Source organism: Zootoca vivipara, chromosome 17 (assembly GCF_963506605.1).
Source record: "Zootoca vivipara chromosome 17, rZooViv1.1, whole genome shotgun sequence".
NCBI classification, from domain to species: domain Eukaryota; kingdom Metazoa; phylum Chordata; class Lepidosauria; order Squamata; family Lacertidae; genus Zootoca; species Zootoca vivipara.
Window position 1 is genome coordinate 33935257 of NC_083292.1, and position 21128 is coordinate 33956384.

At 49.9% G+C, this 21128-nt stretch overlaps 1 protein-coding gene across 2 annotated transcripts in view; it reads left to right on the plus strand.

Annotated features, from left to right (window-relative positions):
* The first annotated feature begins 496 nt into the window (after positions 1 to 496).
* Positions 497 to 21128, plus strand: part of KCNN3 (potassium calcium-activated channel subfamily N member 3) — a 92367-nt gene continuing 71735 nt past the window's right edge. Inside the window, exons 1-2 of one of the 2 annotated variants that reach the window (XM_060269989.1) lie at positions 497 to 1457; positions 17802 to 17897. In XM_060269989.1, coding sequence (XP_060125972.1) covers positions 669 to 1457; positions 17802 to 17897 — 885 coding nt within the window. In that variant the 5' untranslated portion in view covers positions 497 to 668. Of the gene's footprint in view, positions 1458 to 16571; positions 16657 to 17801; positions 17898 to 21128 lie in introns of those variants that run through there. The other variant, XM_060269990.1, reaches the window with a different exon arrangement.

Here is a 21128-nt window from a genome sequence, read left to right on the forward strand (position 1 = left end):
GGAGGGATAGAACTGACTGGCAGATAGACAGACAGGAATAGATTAGATCAGGGAAGGGAAGATAATAGTTCAGATGGAGAGAGCGAAGACAGACACACGTCGGCGGGTGAAAATCCCACCGGCAAAGCTTCACCTGTTGATCTTCCCACCTGCCTCACACGCCCCTCACACGACCGAGCCCTGTCGCGGACTCCTGCCTGGACTCGCGTGGCCGATCAGCCTCGCGCGGCGATCCCGAGGGGGCCAAAAGCGCAGCCTAGCCGTACGCCCAGTCGAGGGCGAAGGCGCGGCGGACTCCAATTCCCGTGGTGCCGCGGGGCGCGCACAGGCGCACTGGCCGCCTGTGCCTTTGGGGAGGGGGCGGCGGGCGGGGGAGGGGTGATGTCAGCCCGGCGGCTGCTCTCGGGCAGCCAATGAGCGGCCTCCGACGGCAGGTGGGCTTGGCTGGCGGCGCGCGCGAGAGGCAGCGCTCGCTGGCTGTCCATTCAAGCCCCGCTCGCGGCTCGGCTGCAGCAGCTGGCGCCGGCAGCTCTGGGCCGTCGTTTCTCCGCCGCCGCCGCCTCGCCATCCCGCCCCGCAGGCTGGGCATCCGAGGGGGCCGCTTGGATGCCCCTGCCCTGGGGGAGGCAGCGCGCTGAGCCCGGGCAGGGGCAAGCCAGGGCCGGGAGATGGAGCCGTCGGGGCCCTTCCACGACTCCGGCGTGGGCGATCTGGACGCCGACGAGTCGCGCCCGCCTTGCCCGCCCTCGGGGGACGAGCCGCGCCCGTCCGCCGCGCCCCCCAGCTTGGCTCCAGCGGCGGCGGCGGCGGCGACGGCGGCGGCGGGTCCCCTGCGGGCTCCTCCCCCGGTGGCCGCCCTCCGCCCTTCCTCCCGCCAAGGGAGCCAGCCCAATGTAAGCGGCGAGCACTGGGCGGCCCCGGGCCACTCGCCCAGCTCCAGTGGCGGCGGAGGCGCGGGCGCGGGCGGCAAGCACCGGCAGGCCAGCCCGCTGGCGCACCGGCGGGACAGCAACCCCTTCACCGAGATCGCCATGAGCTCGTGCAAGTACAGCGGCGGCGTCATGAAGCCGCTCAGCCGCCTCAGCGCCTCCCGTCGGAACCTGCTGGACGCCGAGGCCGCCGCCGAAGCGCAGCCGCTGCAACTTCTGGGCGCCGGGGCTCACCCGCCGGAGATCGTCATCTCCCGGGAGGACAACCACTCCCCGCAAGGGCTGCACCCCAACACGGCCGGGCTGTCGGGGACCGGCGGAGCCCCCCACAAGCACCCGCCCGTCGGGGGCCCCTCCTTCGCCAAAGCGCCAAAGCGCAAGAACCAAAACATCGGCTACCGCCTGGGCCACCGGCGCGCCCTCTTCGAGAAGCGGAAAAGGCTCAGCGATTACGCGCTCATCTTCGGCATGTTCGGCATCGTCGTGATGGTCATCGAGACAGAGCTGTCGTGGGGCTTGTACTCCAAGGTAGGCGCACCCCCCCCCCAGCCTCGGAAGGCGTGTGTGTGGTTTTATGGGGGGGGGTGTCCTGGAAGGCGGCTTCCAACCTCTCCAAAAAGCGCGCACCAGCGCTTTCCAAACCAAGAAGGCAATTTCTGAATCGCGACGTGTGACTTTGTTGGGGAGGGAGGGTGGGAGGAAAAAGGGGAACCACGTCTAAAAACTGGTGAGGGTATCTAGCATCTTTTGGGTGGGTGGGAGGTGGCGTTAACATATCTGAATCGTAGAGAGGGTGGGATGGAAAACTGCTCCCCCTCTCCTGCCAATAGCAACCGAAGTTGCGCGCATGAATGTGCTCCCCATGGTAACGTTAGCGCCAATTGAAGTTTGCCTGGGTTTTCCCCTCCCTCCATTCACAGTTGCGGTTGATTCTTTTTTTGGGGGGGGGCGGCGGAAGGGATGGCATGCTTAGGCGAGAGGGAACACTCTCTGGTGGCTTCTTCCGCCCAAATTGCTCCCTTACCTCCCCAGAAAGAAGGTTTGATGGACCCCCCAACCCCTTATCCAGTAAGAGAGGGATACAGGTGGTATAGAGAAGTGGGGGGGGAGGCGGTAGATAGAGGAAGAGAGAGAAGGGCGGGGTCACAGTGCTTTTTTTCCTGCTGTGTAATCCTAACCGTGCCTATTCGAAATTAAATCCCATTAAACCCGGCGGGGCTTACTCGCATGTAAATGGGATCGGGCATGCAGGCTGGAGTGCATTTTCCTCACCTAGCCAGCTTCCATCTCTAATCGCTATTGGAAGATGCTTGGGGGTGGGGAGCAGGAAAAAATGGTCAGTGGGTTTCTGCTCACAGCATTCTCTTATTTTTCACCCACCCCACTTGACTCTTTGGCATGCACACCCTACCGCTGTCTCCATAGGAGAATATTCCTGGATGGGGTGGCGACATTGGTGGCTGCCGTTTAAGGTTTGTAGTACATCATAGCGGAGGGGTGATGGGTTGCATTTTGAGAGCTCCCCCACCCCCTGACTAGGAGCCAAGGTTGTCCTCCATGTTCCCCCTCTTTCCTCAATCGGGGTTTTCTATGGGGTAATCCGGCTGTTGATTTCTGTAGGGAGTTAGTGGGGGTTGCAGCTGCTTTTCAGCTTGCAATCATGTGATTTTGACTAGTGTGTGTGAGAGAGAAAGGGAGGAAGATGATGGACAGGAAACCCCTTAATCATTTGAGACATGAGGCACCCCCTTTCTGGGCCCTGATGCTGCTGGGTTTGTGCCCCCCCATTTGAAATGCACAGTGGCTCTTCTTTCCTCCTCGCTGCTGCTGCTGCTGCTGTAGCTCAGCGGCAGAGCACCTGCTTTTGCATCAGAAGGTACCTGGTTCGATCCCCAATGGCATCTCCAGGTAGGGAGGTCCCCATCCTGCAATGCTGGAGAGCTGCTGCCGGCCTGTGTAGACAATATTGAGATCGGTGGTTCGAATTCAGGCAGCTCCCCATGTTCCCTTTGCATTTGTTTCCTTTTTGCTGGCCCTTTTTAATAAAAAAGCACCTAAGAAAAGCCTGGCTGGATCCGGCCAAAGGCCATCTAACATGTTGCTCTCAGTATAGGGCACCACCTTTTCCTCCACTAGATTTATGCAGGAATTAAAGGGCTTTGGGGCTGAAATAACTCCTCAGACCCTTGTTTAGGGGTCCCTCTAACCTGACATTCGAGCTTCATGGGTACCAGAACTGTGGGAGGCAGAATTAAGGGTGTTGCTCTGGCTCAGTATCTGCTGTGAGATTTTATTGCTTGGTAGCTGCCTTCCCCTTGGGGTCTGTCGGCTCCCTATCTGAGCCCAGTTAGCATTGTGCTGCAATGTGGCATGGAGTTCCAGAGGTGAACTCTGTGCCTAAAATTCCCCTGTTTCAGCTCATTGATTGTGGAGATGGGGAAACTCAAAGCACTAGATGTTGCCGGACTCCCGATGGATTGGTCATGAGTGATGGGAGCGGAATTCCGCCACAGGTTTTCCATCCATTGTTAAAGGAGTGGTGCTGGAGGAACGAATGTTTAAAGAATGACGGTCCTCAGTTGCGTGGACAGCTGGATACTGCTACCAATAATTGACATAAAACGTGTTTTTTTTTATCGCTAATTTAATTTACAAATAATTTCCCAGCGGGCGTCCCAAAGAGTTTTGAAATATCTTGAAAGCATATATCAAACAGCTGCATGTGTTTAAAAACAGTCAAAATATTAGCATATTTTAAAGGCAATCTTAATTTTATATATAACACCCATCTTAAAACAGTAAGAACAATCGCTCATATGTCATATAGATACAAGTGAGCTTAGCCTGTCAGACTCAGGCCTGGGAGAGCAGGGTTCGAATCCGCACCCAGCCGTGTAGCTCAGTGGGTGACCTTGGGCCAATCGCTTACTCTCAGCCTAGTCTACCTCCCAGGGTTGTTCTGAGGATAAAATGGGGTGGAGGAGGGGAACAACATAAGCCGCCTTGGGCTCCTTGGGAGGAAAGGTGGGATACAGATGTAATTCATAATAATAATAATAATAATAAATTATAATATTCATGCATATGATCCTTTGGGAGGCCGGGATGTGTTCTGAATCCTCGCTGCCCATTAATGTAATTGGGTCATTCCCCAAGTTCCGATATTAGGGGGAAAGGGCAAAATATTTTTCTACCCACCCCCTTGATACCACACCCATTTTCATAAGTCCCTGTTATGCACCCCCCAAAAAAAATCAGTCACCTTATTTCCTAACCTGAGGGTGATGAATCCAGTGGACCTTTCCAATATTGCTGGCTTCTGACTCCCATCTCTGGGAGGGCAGAAAGTGGCTGCGGTGCTTTAGCTGGTGAGCATCTGACCAGCAGGGTTGATGGGCAGGGCTTGAGCTACATGGGTGCGCAGGGAGGCTGCAACTCTCCAGGTGTTGGTGGACTCCAACTCCCAGCAGCCCTAGCATGGCCACGGCAAGGAATGATCATGGGAGGTGTAGTCCAACCAATAATCTGCAGGGCTAAAGACTCTCATCCGTGGCCTCTTACTTTGTAAGGGAAGGGGCTGAAATTGTATGTGTTTTTAGGCGCAGGTGGACCGATTCACCTGCCCCAGATCCTATTCATTCTGAATTTCATTTAGATTCCCCCCCCACTCTATTGCCTTTCCATCAAGAGTAGGGCAGATAAGGGGAAGGTGCCCTTTAAGATTCTGACACCTGAGGAATCTGCATTTGCACGGCTATTGCTACCCCTTTGTGCCGCGGGACATTTAAGCTCAGAATCATAGAGGAATCATAATATTGTAGAATTGCAAGGGAGCAACAGGGTCATCTAGCCCAACCCCCTGCAATGCAGGAGGATTTTGCTGAATGTGGGGCTCAAACCCACAACCCTGAGATTTAAGAGTCTCATGCTCTACTGACTGAGCTGTCCAGCAGCTAGGGCATGGGTAGGCAACCTAAGGCCTGGGAGCCGGATCTGGCCCAATCACCTTCTCAATCCAGCCCAGCGTGTTTTTACATGAGTAGAATGTGTGCTTTTATTTAAAATGCATCTCTGTGTTATTTGTGGGGCATAGGAATTCATTCATTCCCCCCCCCCCAAATATAGTCTGGCCCCCCACAAGGTCTGAGGGACAGTGGAGTGCCCCCCCCTGCTGAAAAGGTTTGCTGGCCCCTGAACTAGGGGCTTGCAAACTCCTTGGAGCTGAACTCAGCACTGGGGGAACTGAGGGTGGTGTGGCGGTTAGAGCGCCAGACTCGGACTGGTAGAGATGTGGGTTCAAATCCCCACCCAGCCAAATGATGCTCATGGGGGATGGGGATCTGTGCCAATAACAATCTCTTGGCCTAACCTACCTTGCAGGGTTGTTGTGAAGGTAAAGGGGTGGGGAGTGGGGTGTGCGTAGCAGAGCGGAAGGCAGCCCGTCCAACAGTGGGTGGAGCCAGAGCCAATGGGAGGCTGAGCCATCCCCTGATTGGTTGTAGTTAAAAAGGCAGGTAGGTGGGGCTGGTTGAGGACAGGCTGAGGCTGGCGAGGCAGTGCCTCATTTGCCAGAATGAATCTGTCTCAACCTTGGGCTAATTGCTCTTGCTTGCCTACCTCGCAGGGTGGTTGTTGGGTGGCAATAAAATATGGCAGGTGGGGACCGGTTGCTCTTTCTGCACATAACCTTCCCTTACAGAGATGTGGCAATAAGATGCAGGGCCGGGGGAAGCAAGGGCACCAGTTTTGAGCTCTTTGGAGGAAGAGGTGGAGAGAAATGCAAGGAATAAAACAAACAAATAAACCTTCCTGGCTGGGTGTGAGACGGTTTGTCAGCTTTGTGGCTGCTGTGCACATGTGCAAGATGCTTTCTCCTCCCTTAATTAATCTGCTTGTTCCTGTACTGAATCCTAGCCTAGGGAAGGAGCAAGCACACCACGTAGGACTTGCAAAATTGTGGGCGAGATTGCGAATCCTTTTTTTTTTTTAAATTTTAAAAACCTTTATTGAATATTAAAATTACAAAAGAAAATACCAAGACAAGAAAGCAAATGAAAAATTAACAACCAAAGAATACAAAGAAATACATGAAACAAATACAGGTTATTCAACAATTCAAAAATCGAAACCTTATTAAATAAACTTCCAAGTCTCAGTATCCCCGGACTGATTCTTTACAATCCTATACCAAAAATCCAAAACTATGAAGAAATTGGGGGAAAAAAACGGATAAACAGAAAAGAGGAAACGAGACATACAAGGTAAGTCAATAGGGGGGGAAGGGACAGAAATGAAAAGGGGTGGGAAGGGAGGGAAGAAATAGAAAAGGATAGACGAAAGGTAAGTAAGGCTAAAAGGGATAGTTAAGAGAGGTAGCTGAAATTCCGACTTCCAAACACTTATAGTCGGTTCCCTTACATAATTAAGTTCTACCAGGCTACTCCTTATCTTGACCTTAGAATACATTTATTTCCTTTCCATTTCCTTATTTCTTATTATCTTGTGCTTCTTAGTCTAAACATATCACCATCTTAGTGCTTATCTGTTGTTTATAGAAGTGATCCTCCACATATTTCCATTCTTCTTTAATTTTTTGTTTTGGTATTCCTCTAATCAAGGCGGTTAATTTTGCTAGGGTCATGTATTCGGCTAATTTTATATACCACTCCTGAATTGTTGGGATCTTATCTCCTTTCCAATTTTGGGCAATCAGCGCCCTGGCTGCCGCGCAGGCATAAAGTAATATATTCTTCCTATCCTTCGGTATGTCCCCAGGTATTATGCTCAACAGCAGGATCTCAGGCTTTTTTTCAAAGGTAAATTTGAGCATTTTTTTCAGTTCTTCATATAGAGATTGCGAATCCTGAAGGTGAGCATGTGGCCCCCTGGACCTCTCTGCCTGGCTCTCCACGCCACAACTTTCGCTGGTTCTGCATTGCACCCTGATTATTTTTACCTGTGTCCTTGGACTCCCGATTGTGGCCGCCTGGATTCCCCACCCCTTCCTTAAGCTCTCTGCCTCGATGCCCTATCTGCATTATGGCTATAATAACAGTCATACTGCCCTGCCTTGCAGGGTTGTTGTGAGGATTCTGTGGAGTGATGCATAAATGAGGGTTAGGGAAAACTGTGATCCCTCCCCCCCCCCCCCGCCGCCATTGATTGCATTTATATCCCAGCATTTTCTCCAAGGAGCTCAGGGCAGTATACATGGCTCTCTTCATCTCCTGTGAGGTAGGTTAGACTAAGAGGGAGCGACTGGCCCAAGGCCACCCCATGATCTTCTTGGTCAGGTGGGGATTTGAACCTTGGTCACCCAGGCTCTAGTACAGGCATCCCCAAACTGCGGCCCTCCAGATGTTTTGGCCTACAACTCCCATGATCCCTAGGTAACAGGACCAGTGGTCAGGGATGATGGGGATTGTAGTCCAAAACATCTGGAGGGCCGGAGTTTGGGGATGCCTGCTCTAGTCCAACACTCGAACTACCACACTATTAAGGCCCTCCCAGATGCTGCAGGTCTCATAATCCCTGATCATTTATTTAAAATGATCAGGCTGGGGGCTGATGGGGGTTGGAGTTCAGGAGACATCGCTGCACCCTTCTGTGAGTGCATTTAATATGTGGTCCCTGATTGGTTGGGACATGTGTTTAGGATGCTGCCGAAGCCCTCCAGGTGTTGCTGGACTACAACACCCACCACCCCTGTGCTATCTGGGGGCTGCTGGGGGCTGGAGTCCAACCGCCTCCCCCCCCCAGGGCACTGGGTCCCCCCCCCTTAATCCCTGGGATGAATGCTAAGCTATTCTCCCTTGCCCTGATTGCTTCTGATTTCGACACCGCCTTCCCCGCTCTCCTGCCAGGCTCACTTGGGTACCTGCGTGTCTGCATTTAGAAGGCTGGGGGAAGGAGTGAAGTTCTCTGCAGGGAAGGGAACGTTGGCATGGGAACTCTTTACAGGGCCTGAGAAGCCTGGCGGGGAGGCAGGGCTGCTCTTTGGGGACTTGCCAAGGAAAATCACACACCCTCACACTCTTCTCTACCCCCCCACCCCCCCAAAACAAAACAAAACCCCGCAAAGAATGTGTGACGCTGGCACATTGCCACTTTTGGGGTTGGTGTGAACTGGAGCCTGCCCCTTGTTGCAACACAATAGCAGGTCCCAAGGTTAGGCTGGGGGAAGCGATTCTTTGCTTTCTTCTCATGCCAGTTGGTAGCTAAATATATCCCTTGCCTTCTCTCCCCCCCCCTTTGATTCTGCATTCACTCTTTTCCCAGCTCTGAGGAAGAGCAGCACTTTGTATCTATCTATCTATCTATCTATCTATCTATCTATCTATCTATCTATATATATATATATATTAAGGAGGTGATGGAGATCAAGCCAGCTAGGCAGTGTGAGCTCCCAGCCCCAAATCCCTGCTTCCTTGTGAGTTGAACTACTTTGTGCGGGGTAATCTGCGCATCCTCAGGGGCACCCTTGTTTTATGCAGATCTTTCCCTTCTTATTTTGCTTTTTTATTAACCCCCCCCCCCAGTTGAATTTTAATAGCAGCTTTCAGGGAAAGGAAAGGAAATGAAAATAAAAGGAACTAGAAAAATTTAAGTTGCCAGAGTCCAGGGTGTGGAAACCAAGCCTTATGAGGAACGGTTGAAGGAGCTGTGTATGTTTAGCCTGGAAAAGAGGAGATTGAGAGAAGATAGGATAGCCATCTTCAAATATCTCAAGGGCTGTCACGTGGAAGATGGAACAATATTGTTTTCTCCTGCTCTGGAGGGTAGGACCTGAACAAATGGATTCAGGTTACAAGAAAGGAGATTCCGACTAAACATCTTTCAGGAGGTTGTGGATCGTTGCATTAGCTGAGACTCCTTCGTTTCAGGGGGTTGGACTATATGCCTCTTGGAACCCCTTCCAACTCTATAATTCCATGATTCTATCATTTACCGAGCTGACCATTCCCTTTGTTACTTAGAAAAGCATTAATCAGTGCATTTTTGTTTCGTTTTTATCAACGTATTTGTTAATCTTTAAAAACTTCATACAGAGGAAATTATGAAGTACCTGGATATTGCTCCAAATAGATGGAAATAGACAGACCTCCCAGAAACGCATCTGCTTGCTTGTTTAGATGCTCAAGTTTGTCATCTGAATCAAAGCTACTACACACCAGATTTTATCAAATTGTCCTGCCACGGTTGGAGGGTTACTTTCCTTGGGGCCTGCAGGCTCTGTCTGTGAGGTTCTGGATATTCAAAATGAAACTGCAGAGATGCAACAGTCAGAGCTAGGTTTCCTCCTTCCCTTTCCCAAATCGACTTTTATTCTCTCCCCCCTGCTGATGTGTAAATAAATCTTGCCAGCCCAAGGTCTACTTGGAGCGTAGCTGTTGTGCCTGTTATGAGTTTGAGCTGAAATCTAGGAACTGTGAAATTTTTAGGAGGGGTGATGGGACAAGTGAGATCCTGGAAGGAAAAACTTAAGCACTCCTGAAAGCTGTCATCCTCACTTTGTTTTTGTCTTTTTTACCTGGGAATAAATCCCATTGAGCACAGTGGGACTTCCTTCTAAGTAGACTGAAGACTGCGCGGTTAATCTTGTTTGTTCAGTGAGAGAGGCCGTAGGCACTGTGTGAAAATTCTCGAATTTGATAGAGCTTAAAGATCATAAAGTTTAGAATCATGAAATTGTGGAGTTGGAAGGGGCCCCAAGAGCCATCTAGTCCAACCCCCTTCAATGCAGGAATCTCAGCTATAGCGTCCAGGACAACCAATCTCTGCTTAAAAACCTCCAAGGAAGGAGAGTCCACAGCCTCCCGGGGGGAAACCGTTCCACATCAAACACCTCTTATAGCCAGAAAGTTATTTCTGGTGTTCAGTCAGAATCTTCTTTCTTGTAACTTGAAGCTATTGGTTCGAGTCTTACCCTCTTGCAGTCTTGCTCTTCCATGTGGCGACCCTGAGGATACTTGAAGATGGCTCTCAGTTTTCCTCAGTCTCCTCTTTTCCAGGCTAAACATACCCAGCTCCTTCAGCCGTTCCTCATAAGGCTTGGTTTCCAGACCCTAGATCAGGCATCCCCAAACTGCGGCCCTCCAGATGTTTTGGCCTACAACTCCCATGATCCCTAGCTAACAGGACCAGTGGTTGGGGAAGATGGGAATTGTAGTCCAAAACATCTGGGGGGCCAAAGTTTGGGGATGCCTGCCCTAGATCATCTTGGTTGCCCTTATCTGCACACGTTCCAGCTTGTCATCAAAGCCACATTCACAACATACACCATAGCTTCTCCCAAGCAATTCTGGGAGTTGTAGTTTGTCAAAGGGTGCTGAGAGTTGTTAGGAGGTTCCTTCCTGTTCCCCTCAGAACTACAGTTCCCAGAGTGGTTTAACAATTGATTCTTCTTCCCAGGGAACTCTGGGAATTGCAACAAAAATAAGAACACATTATTGTTATGCTGAGTGTGTCTGGTGCTAGACAGAGTCCAAGAGGACAGGGCCCTGCCCCTATGAGCTTACAGTCTTGCAGATTTGACCACAGGTGAAACAATAGAAGAAGACTAGATGCCTAGGTAAACAAGGAAGTGATAGGCAATGGTTAAACTCAGTTAACAGGCACATTTTGAATTTTGAGAGAGCACTGAGGGCGCCTGTCACAAAATACAGTAGCTGCTTTTAGGGGAATGGACACGGCCTAACGCAGGCACCCCCAAACTGCAGCCCTCCAGATGTTATGGCCTACAACTCCCATGATCCCTAGCTAACTGGACCAGTGGTCGGGGAAGATGGGAATTGTAGTCCAAAACATCTGGAGGGCCGAAGTTTGGGGATGCCTGGCCTAATGCAAAATGGCTGCAGCATGACACAAAATTAGAGAGACAGCCACCCTGTGCAACTGTATTCTTACCACAGGAAATCAGTTATTTCCTGCTGATTCTGATTGTGGTGATTACACAATATTGATTTTTTTTACACACACAAACTGATGCTGTTGCTGTCTAACAGTTACAGGGGGCAGCATTCCTCAGTACTAGGAAAAATATGCAAGGTGGTCACAGTCACTCTCATTTTTGCAGAATTCGCTTAGGAAGTCCCTGCACATTTCCTCGTATTTATTAAGGGTGCTGAGAGTTGTTGGGGACTCATATTCCCCCTCACAGAGCTGCAATTCCCCGAGTGGTTTAACAATTGATTCCTCTTCACGGGGAACATTGGGAATTGTAGCTCTGTGAGGGGAATGTTGGCCTCCGCTGAAGAACTCTCAGCACCTTTAACAAACAACACTTCCCAGAATCCTTTGGGGGGAAGCCATGACTGTGATACCATAGTGCAGGCATAGGCAAACTCAGCCCTCCAGATGTTTTGGGACTGCAACTCCCATCATCCCTGACCACTGGTCCTGTTAGCTAGGGATGATGGGAGTTGTCATCCCAAAACATCTGGAGGGCCGAATTTGCCTATGCATGCCATAGTGCAGGGGTTCCCAAACTAAGGTCTGGGGGCCGGATGCGGCCCGCGCGAGCCAATTGTGTGGTCCCCGACAACCCCCACCGCCTGCTCTTATCGGAGCGCCACGGTGCGGTTGCCCATCTACGGGTCGGCGCGGCGCCAGAAATAGCTTGTGCGCATGCGCAGGCCGGAGGGCAAGGGAGCACGCTCCCATACGAACAGGGCAGTCTCGAGCAGGTCAGGCGCCCTGGCGCTGAGGGGTGGAGATCGCTCCGGCGCCCCCGCCCTCGCAGGGCGCAGCATGGTTTCCGCGTGGCTTTGCTACGCAGCGCCCGGCCCAGCGCCCTGGTGCACTGCGCCACCGGGAGTCTACCTAGAGCTGGCCCTGCATACGAACGCGCACAATCTATTTCTGGTGCCGCGCCGACCCGGAAGTGCACTGCAAATGATGTCTGCACATGCGCAGAAGCCATTTCCGGTGCCACGCCATGTCAGAAAAAGTAAGTGTGCGCGTATATGGGAGCACCCTCCGGCCCGCCGCACGATCGGTGCCGGAGGAAGCGGCCCGAAGCCAGGTAAGTTTGGGGACCCCTGCCATAGTGCTTTAATCGAGGGTATGAATATGGCTTAACAGAGGCAATTTTAAGTATAGGACCCAGCCAAACAGATGTGGTGGTAATAATGGTCACATACACCTTCCATTCAAAGCAATGAGAGCTGAAACCAGTCATGGCTTTTCCCCAAGGAATTATGGGATCTGTAGTTTGTTAAGGGTGCTGGGTGTAGTTTGTTAAGGCCCCTTCCCCTCGCAGAGCTACAGTTTCCAGAGTGGTTTAAGGAACAGTCCCTTCTCCTCTGGGAATTATAGCTCCGCGAGGGGAAGTGGGGTCTTCTAACCACCCTTAACAAATGCCATTTCCCAGAATCCTTTGCATGGGAAGCCGTGGGTGTTCAAAGCGGTATGATGCTGGTTCACATGTAGACTGCAGATGGGACCAATCTCTTTCTGCCCTGCCAGGGCAGAGGTCGTGGGGGGCAGCACCCACTGCTGAGGGGAGAGCTTGGCAGCTTTCTCCTCTCGATTCCATGCCGTTTGGCTAAAAGGAGAGGGTGGCACGCCGCTCCCCTTGCTTCCCGCTTTTTGTGGCGGAGCTGGAGATTCCTGGGAGCTATAAATAATGCTCTGCAACCGCGCCTTCCCACCCCACCCCAAAAGCACCAGTTCCTTCCCCCTGCCCTTCCCCGGCCAATCCTATTGTGTTCAGGAAATTGGAGCTGAGTTGGCAAGGGGCACCCTTTGCGTGGGCGGGCGGGGAAGAGGGGAACTAACAGCTGTGAGCAGAGGCGGGCAGAGAATTCCCTTCCACCAGGGCTGGGCTCGGGTGGCGCCTTGCCAGCAGTGCCCCTGCAGGGATGCCAATCAGCTTGCCTTTATCCTTAGAAATCTGCATGTTGCAGTCGGCTTCTTCTTCTTCTTCTTTGAAATGGGCAACATTTTGTGCTGAAGCCTTTGCCAGTTCCTCCCTCTCGCTGCTCTGCTTTGAGCCCCCATGGTCTCCCAACTGGGGTGTGCCTTTTTATTTTGTTTAGGAACAGAGTTTTTATTTCTGGAGGGGGGCTGAATGCAGAGGAGCGGCTTCAAGCTGTTTATTTATTGCATGCATATCCCACCTTTTCCCCTACAGGGCTCAAGGTGACTTGCATGACTCTCCCCCTCCTCTGTTAATCCCCACAACAACTCTGTGAGGTAGGATAGGCCAAGAGGCCCTGACCCCAGTGAGCTTCATGGCTGAGTGGGAATTTGAACCCTGGTCTCACAGGTTGACGTCTGACACCCTAACCATTGCACCACACTGCCTGTTGTTACATTTCTATCCCACTTTCCTGCAGGGACCTCCAGGCAGCATACAGGTGAAACTTGGAAAATTTGAACATTGTCGAAAAGTGCATTTATTTCAGTAATGCAATTTATAATTTTTTAGTTTTATTTTAATTTTTACAAATGCTTCCTTTTGGAAATTCCGCAGTAATAAAACAAATAGTTACAATAATACAAAAATAAACATTGCTATTACATTTCATTAATTACATTCCATTTATAATTGACCCGCCTAACGACAAATAATGACAATTACAACAAATAAAGGCTTGACATATCTTGCTTTGCATGTCATGAATTTATCTCATATATTGGTTTCACCTTTTAAGTTGTGTTACTGAAATAAATGCACTTTTCGACGATATTCTAATTTTCCGAGTTTCACCTGTACATGGTTCTCTCTCCCTCTCCATTTTAAACTCACAACAACCCTGGAAGGTTGGATAGGCTGAGAGATTGTGGCTATTTTGTTGCCTTAGAACCGGGCCCTTGGGGTCCCAGTCAGTGTGGCCAATGTCCAGGGAATTATGGGAATTGTTGTCCAGCAACATTTAAAGTAATCCAGGTGAAAATAGATTTTACGCAAAACAACAACGACCCCAAACCCCCCATAGTTACATGTGAGTGGTAGTATTTTCATGGGGTTGTTATCTTCCTCTTGCTTGAGTGAAAGGCCTGAAACTAGACATAAAACAAAAAACGGGGAGGGGGAAAAGGTTAAACCTGTTTCCCTCACATCCTCAGACCCAAGGTGTGGAATAATGGCAAGGGGAGAGACTAGTTCTCCCCAACAGCTCTCCTTGTTGGGGAGGCCCAAGTGATGGCGACCGGCCCGAGCTGACTTTGTGAGCTTTGTGGCTGAGTGTAGGTTTGACTGTGTCCCTTTACCATCCCAGACTAACACTCTTGAACCACTATGCCACATGGTTAGAGTGCTGGGGTAGGACTTGGGAGACGCCAGTTCGAATCCCAGCTCAGCCACGAAGCTCTCTTCATGAGTAAGGCACTTGGCTGGAGTTGAATGGATGTGGCTAGATTCCCAACTCCTATCAAACCACAGCAGCCGTGGCCAATGGTCTGATTGCTCATGTTTAGTTGATTTGATCCAGGTAGCGTTTAAAAAAGAGAGTATCAAAATTTTTCCGATCTCTCTCTCGTCTCTGCCATCTTCAAATACATAACGCAGCAAGGCCAAACTATCCCAACCCAATTTCTGTACGTCTTCCTTGCCTGTTCTCAGCTAGAGAGTCCAAATCTATTCCAGGCTGACATAATAAAAAAACGAAACCCTTCCCTGATTTCTCTGGCAGGAGGATTTTACCTCAGACCTTGCGATCCAGCATAGGTACGTGTATGACACCCCTGTTTAACAAGGGGATGGAGCAACGTCGGGGCTTTCAGGGTTCGAAACTAGCCAGGCGCCGGGTGCATTTTGCACCTGGCGTTCGACCACTTGTGACCAAGTGAAGATGCCTGGGCACCTGACATCTCTGCCATTTTGAGGTGTGTGTGGACTGTTTTTTCATACTAACACCCCGATCATGTAGAATTCTATCAGTTATATTTTATCTGCACAATTGGAATGAATTCCGGAACCAAAATGCTATATCCGTGCAGCCTGAGCACGAGGAGTCGCCATTAAGAAAAAGAGGTCGGAATAGGCCAATATATATACCGGGTATGGACTGTCCCTGGATCAAGCGACTTTTCTTCTTTTAAGTTCTCAAAGCTCTTAACCTAGCTCAGGGTTGACATTGAGCTAGCCAGATGTTTAACTGAGAATCAATCACAGTCATTCATCTGAAAAATAAGACTTTAGAGCCGCCGTGGCCCCATATGGCAACTGGACGTTATGTTTTGGTGACTGCAGCCTTGGTTTTAGGGAGCCATTTGGCGCCTAGCTTACATATCTGGGTTCCTAACACTGGCAGGCTTTATGGATTAGAGAAAAGGAGAAAGGATGGAGGTGTGGATAGGGGAGTTTCCCATAAAGCGGAATGTTGGAAGGTTCAGGGCAAGGCGAAAGCAACCACACTTCTCTGTACATGGTTAAAATTTGGAATTGGCTGGGCAAAATCATGGTGGGCACAGCTGTGTTCTGCCTCCACTGTTGGAAGCGCTAGTGCACCTGAATACAAGTGGCTGGAAATCGCGGGTGGGGGGAGTTGCTGGTGCGCTCAGGCCTTGCTTGTGGGCTCCCCACCCCCCAGGGTGTGTGTGTGTGTTTGGCCGGCCCCTCTGAGAACAGGAGGCTGGACTTGATTGGGCTGTTGGCCTGATCCAGCAGGCTGCTGTTATGTTCAGTGGGGATTGGCTATGTTCTAGATTGCAGCCTGTGGATTTTGGGAGGAAAGCAGTTGTGGGGTGGGCAGGTGCGTGTGGGGTAACGGCCGCCATTTGCTCTTTCCCCGAGCGATTCGCGAGTGGCTAATTTCAGGTCGCTTCGATCCATCCAGAGACACTAATTGGGTTTTGCGCTAGGCTCGGATGAGAAATATCTAAAGCCTCGAGAGGGTCAGGGCAGGAGTGTGTGCTCCTTGCGGAAGGTACTAAGCATAATGAGGCTTTAATGCCTTTTTTGGTAAATGAAGGGGCTCTTTCCAACGGAGGGCTAACTCCTCTGTTCCTCAACAAGGGAGAGAGAAATCGATGGACAGTAATGGAGAGGATCAGAAGGAAATCGTTCTGAGAAATAACTTTGGGTTCTCCGCTGCCTGGAGGGCCTCTCCTTTAAGCTCTCCTAGAAATTGCCAACAGTCCTTTGCTCTGTGGGGCTCCTGTGCCTTTCTTAACAGCTGCAAAAATCCACCGGGCATGTTTTACCTCTCCCCATCATCAGCCCTGTTGGATTTCTGCAGGAGGAAGGGAGATAACACAGGTTCACCAACGCTTTCTAAGACCCCCCACCACTGCCCAGTGGGTCGGGAAACAGCTGATTAAGCAATAAAGAGGGGTGTGGGTGTGGGGTGCATTGTGATCCCCACTTTCTTAGTCACACCCACTGCCAACATGAGGACCCTGCAGGGATTTGCTCTGAGCGGATGTGGCCCCCCAGAAAAGCTAGCTGCCTTTGTCTGAAACGTTTTCTTCCCACTTAGCGGAGCTCTCAGCTCTCTTCCCCTTTGACAGGGAGCTGCTTTTCGATGAATAAAAATAATAAACGAGGTGCTCCTGAGCACATGCCGAGTGCAGCCCTCATAAATGCATCTCACGGCAAGTAGAGCAGCAGCAGCAAATGCTGCTAGATGCTTATTCTGCTTTTGCACCCTGAAAAAGAATAAATCTTTATTTCTTTTTCAGTAAAATGAAAGAAGCCGGAGGGAGTAAGGGCAGGGAGAACGGAACATAACAGCCAATACAAGCACGGTGGAGAAATGGAAAGGACACAGTTATTACCCAAGTAATATCCTAAACTAATGAGTGTGTGTGCACAGGAAAGTGTACTGGGGCCACCAAGGACGCAATTACCATTAAAAAACAAAAATCAGTGAGGGATGTGTGCTCAGTAAATGAGGGCATGAATGAGAATGGTGATTATTTTCGTTCCAAGCTTTATTTTGCCCTCCAGAAACAGCAGGCAAGGGGGTTTACATCCTTTATGGACACTGCGTCCCTTGCAGAAGCAACTGATGGAACAAAATGCTTGTTAAGAAATTGAAATGCCTTTGCACTTCTTTGTGCAACGACTGGATCACTTTTATTTGACATTAAAGGACCCAAGGATGGGGAAGCGTGTAAAGCCCCACCCCACCCCCCGGGCCCGCTGCTGTTTCAGAATCATTCAAAATCATCTCCCCAGCTCAAGATGTCCTTAGTTGCTGAGAAATGAGGCTGCAATCCTCACCCCACTTACCGGGGAGTAAGCCCCATTGAATTCAGTAGAACTCCCTTCTGTGTAGATGTGGTTAGGTCTCTGGTGCAAGTTAATAAATAGTCCAGATGGGATGAAGGAGCGTCTCCACCCCCATCGTTCAGCCCGGACACTGAGGTCCTCCTCCGAGGGTCTTCTGCTGGTTCCTTCCCTGCGAGAAGTGAGGTTACAGGAAACCAAGCAGAGGGCCTTCTCGGTGGTGGCGCCCGCCCTGTGGAACGCCCTCCCATCAGATGTCAAGGAAATAAACAACTATGTTTAGGGAAGTTTTTTAATGTTTGATGTTTTGTCGTGTTTTTAATATTCTGTGGGGAGCCGCCCAGAGTGGCTGGGGAAACCCAGCCAGATGGGTGGGGTATTATTATTATTATTAATAATAAAATGATCCATGGGGTCTCTTCCAACTCTACAGTTCTATGATTCTTTTTTTAAAGTGGTATGATACTGCTTTATATGTATGGTGCAGATAGCGGCCGCAGTTAATGTTGATTTCAATGAAGGTACCATGAGTTGGACTAGCATAGGTTGCAACCCTATTACAGTATTATGGCTATTATCCATCACCCTAAAATACTCTGCTGCTTCACACCCCCTGTGGGCCTGCTCTGCAGGGTTATTGTGTGCGTTGCTTTAATCTTTACAGCTAACCTCTCCCTTCCTTCTTGGTTTGACAGGGCTCCATGTTCTCTCTGGCTCTCAAATGCCTTATCAGCCTTTCCACCATCATCTTGCTGGGACTCATCATTGCCTATCACACCCGAGAAGTTCAGGTAATGCCCCTGCGGTCCTACGAGTTGATGTTAGATTGTAAAAGGTAAAGGGACCCCTGACCATTAGGTCCAGTTGTGACCGACTCTGGGGTTGCGCGCTCATCTCGCATTATTGGCCGAGGGAGCCGGCGTATAGCTTCCGGGTCATGTGGCCAGCATGACAAAGCCGCTTCTGGCAAACCAGAGCAGCACATGGAAACACCATTTACCTTCCCGCTGTAGCAGTACCTATTTATCTACTTGCATTTTGACATGCTTTCGAACTGCTAGGTTGGCAGGAGCTGGGACTGAGCAACGGGAGCTCACCCCGTCACAGGGATTCGAACCGCCGACCTTCTGGTCAGCAAGCCCTAGGCTCAGTGGTTTAACCACAGCGCCACCTGGGTCCCATATGATGTTAGATTGAGGTCTCCATTATTATTATTATTATTATTATTATTATTATTATTATTATTATTATTATTTAGTATTGCCAATTGCTTGAAGTTAAAGGTTTCAGCGGAACAGCAGTCTTCTCCGGCTGGCAGTGCCTGATGGGATTTGTAGTTCAAAAACACCCAGAGGGCACCCGTGCTGGAGATGACTTTTTGTGTATTTATTCATTTTTAATTTAACACAGTTTATTTATATACTGTTTTTTTTACCTTCAAGGGACCCCGAATGCAAGGAATGGCATATTAAAACGAAATACACACACAGCAGGGTGTGATAAAAGTGGCATAAGTCAAGCTCTTCTTAAGGACTAGAAACCCCGAGTAGACTTTTGAAACCCCAAACAAGTCTATTAATATTTCTTCTTTATGCTTCAGTGAAGAGTTTCATTCGGGCTTTTCTGTACGCCACCTTGGAATCTTTGAGGAATGGCAGCTCAAAGATTTGAAGCTGCAAAAGCTGTGGACCCAAATGGCTTGAGATCCTATCCTTTTTTTGGGGGGGGGGTGTAGCCCAGTGGGTGACAGGTAGGCCTCCTCGTTGCCACTGTTTGGCTGTGGGTTGCCAAGGTTACCAGAGCAATTGACACTGCTTCCTGGCGTTTTTGTTTTTGCTCATTGCATGTTCTCCTGCCCCCTTCCAGCAGCTTTAAATCTGGTGTCAGAATCAGGCTCTGGGTTTATTTGGTTTTTTGTTTTTTTGTTTTGGTGGGGTGGTGGTATGGGCATTAAATTAAACCCACAACCTTTCATGCCAGGCTCATATTTCCCATGAGGCATTTCCTCCTCTTCCTCCTCCTTTTTTGTGTGTAAAGTTCGACCCCACATGTGTGGATTAGGTCTTGCCTCTGAACATGTGCAGAGTGCCTCTCAAACGTTGCAGAAACCAAAGTGGGCGAGAGGCATGGAAGTGGGTTGGGAGGGTTCCAACTTCAGCGCGTGGCGATACCTGACGTTTTTATGTATATACGAAGATAATTGGGTGGAAGAGGGGATTTTATTATTAATTATTAGGTTTCTACCCTGGCCTTCACTGTTAGTGAGGCGACGTCAGTAGACACCTTCAGACGGGCTTGTTGACAGCACTGGTCACCGAGCCCCTCTTTGAAAAGGAACATTCAGGAGCTCTCTTGAACCTTCCCAATGCTCCTTTGGAACGGTGCCTTCTCTTTTCTTTTTTGCAGAAAACAGTCTCACAGGCCAAATTAGGAGCCGTGTTGGGCTTACTAAGATCTGTAGGCTGAATGTTCCCTACCCCTTTCCTATTCCAGCCATGACTTGACTCTGGCTCATTTACATCTCTCCCCCCCCCCCCAGCTGCTGTTATTTTAAAGCAATGAAAGAGGACCCGGGGAACAATTTACACTGTTTTTTCTTTCTTTCTGTATTCTGTTTGGCCTTGGCTTAGAAAACCCACCCCATTCCCCTCCACAAACGAGTCTACCCAGTGGTTCCCTCTGAATCCACCCTTGCTGGGGTCACCCTGACCCCATTGCTCATCTCCTCCTTCCCCACAGATTTTATTAGCACTGCAGCGTGCCAGGAAAGCAATGGGAGAAGGAATTACTCCTTCAGCTGTGTGTGTTTTCCTTGCTTGTTAAACGGGAACCGCTGCCAGATGGAACTGATTCTCGGTCTGAAGCATTCATGGGGGTCTTTGGGTCCAGGCTTGGTGTTTGTTGGGTGTAGGCAACTGGCATTTTTGAAGTCACACTCCCCACCGCAACCCCCATCTCACAGAGACTTCCCCTATTGCAAATTACAATTGTCTCTGTGCATTTCAATGTTATTTTGTTGATTTACTGTAGCAGGCACAGGCAAACCCAGCCCTCCAGATGCTTTGAGACTACAATTCCCATCACCCCTGACCACTGGTCCTGTTAGCTGGGATGATGGGAGTTGTAGTCCCAAAACTTCTGGAGGGCTGAGTTTTCCTATGCCTGATTTATAGGGTTGCCAGACTCAATAGAGGACAGGACTTCTGTGCCTTTAATTGCCCTGCTCTCTTTTGAGTCTGGAAACCTTATAGAGAAACCAGCGGTCACCCTTTGCTTGGAAATTAAACAAAGGGTCTGCTGGTTTCTCTTTAAGGTTTCCAGACTCAAAAGAGAGCAGGGCAATTAAAGGCGCAGAAGTCCTGTCCTCTATTGAGTCTGGCAATCCTACTTTTTTATAGCATTTTTACCCCACCCTGGAAGGACAGATCGTGAAGCTGAGGCTCCAATACTTTGGCCACCTCATGAGAAGAGAAGAATCCTTGGAAAAGACCCTGATGTTGGGAAAGATTGAGGGCACTAGGAGAAGGGGACGACAGAGGACAAGATGGTTGGACAGTGTTCTCGAAGCTACAAACATGAGTTTGACCAAACTGCGGGAGGCAGTGCAAGACAGGAGTGCCTGGCGTGCTATGGTCCATGGGGTCACGAAGAGTCGGACACGACTAAACGACTAAACAACAACCCCACCCTTTAGCCAAAAAGGCACTCCAAAAGGGGTGAGGTTTTGTCCCTGTGCCTCCAGATATCAAGTACAAAGTTGGGGGTGATCTCCAGAACCCCCACCCCTTTTCCCAGCTCTAGGCTTGGGGCCGGGGAGGTAGTTTTGGGGGACTGATCCTGTAATGTAACTGTCTCTCTGAACCACTGCAAGTGGACCCAAAGCAACTGGGGAAATCGGCTGCATTGTGATGTCATGGTAAACTGTGGTTTGTCATTTTGGGATTGAACCAAGCTTCTAATGGGCTTCTGATGCCCCGCCCCCTTTTCACCTCCTTTTTTGAACAGTTTAACCACAGTTTAGG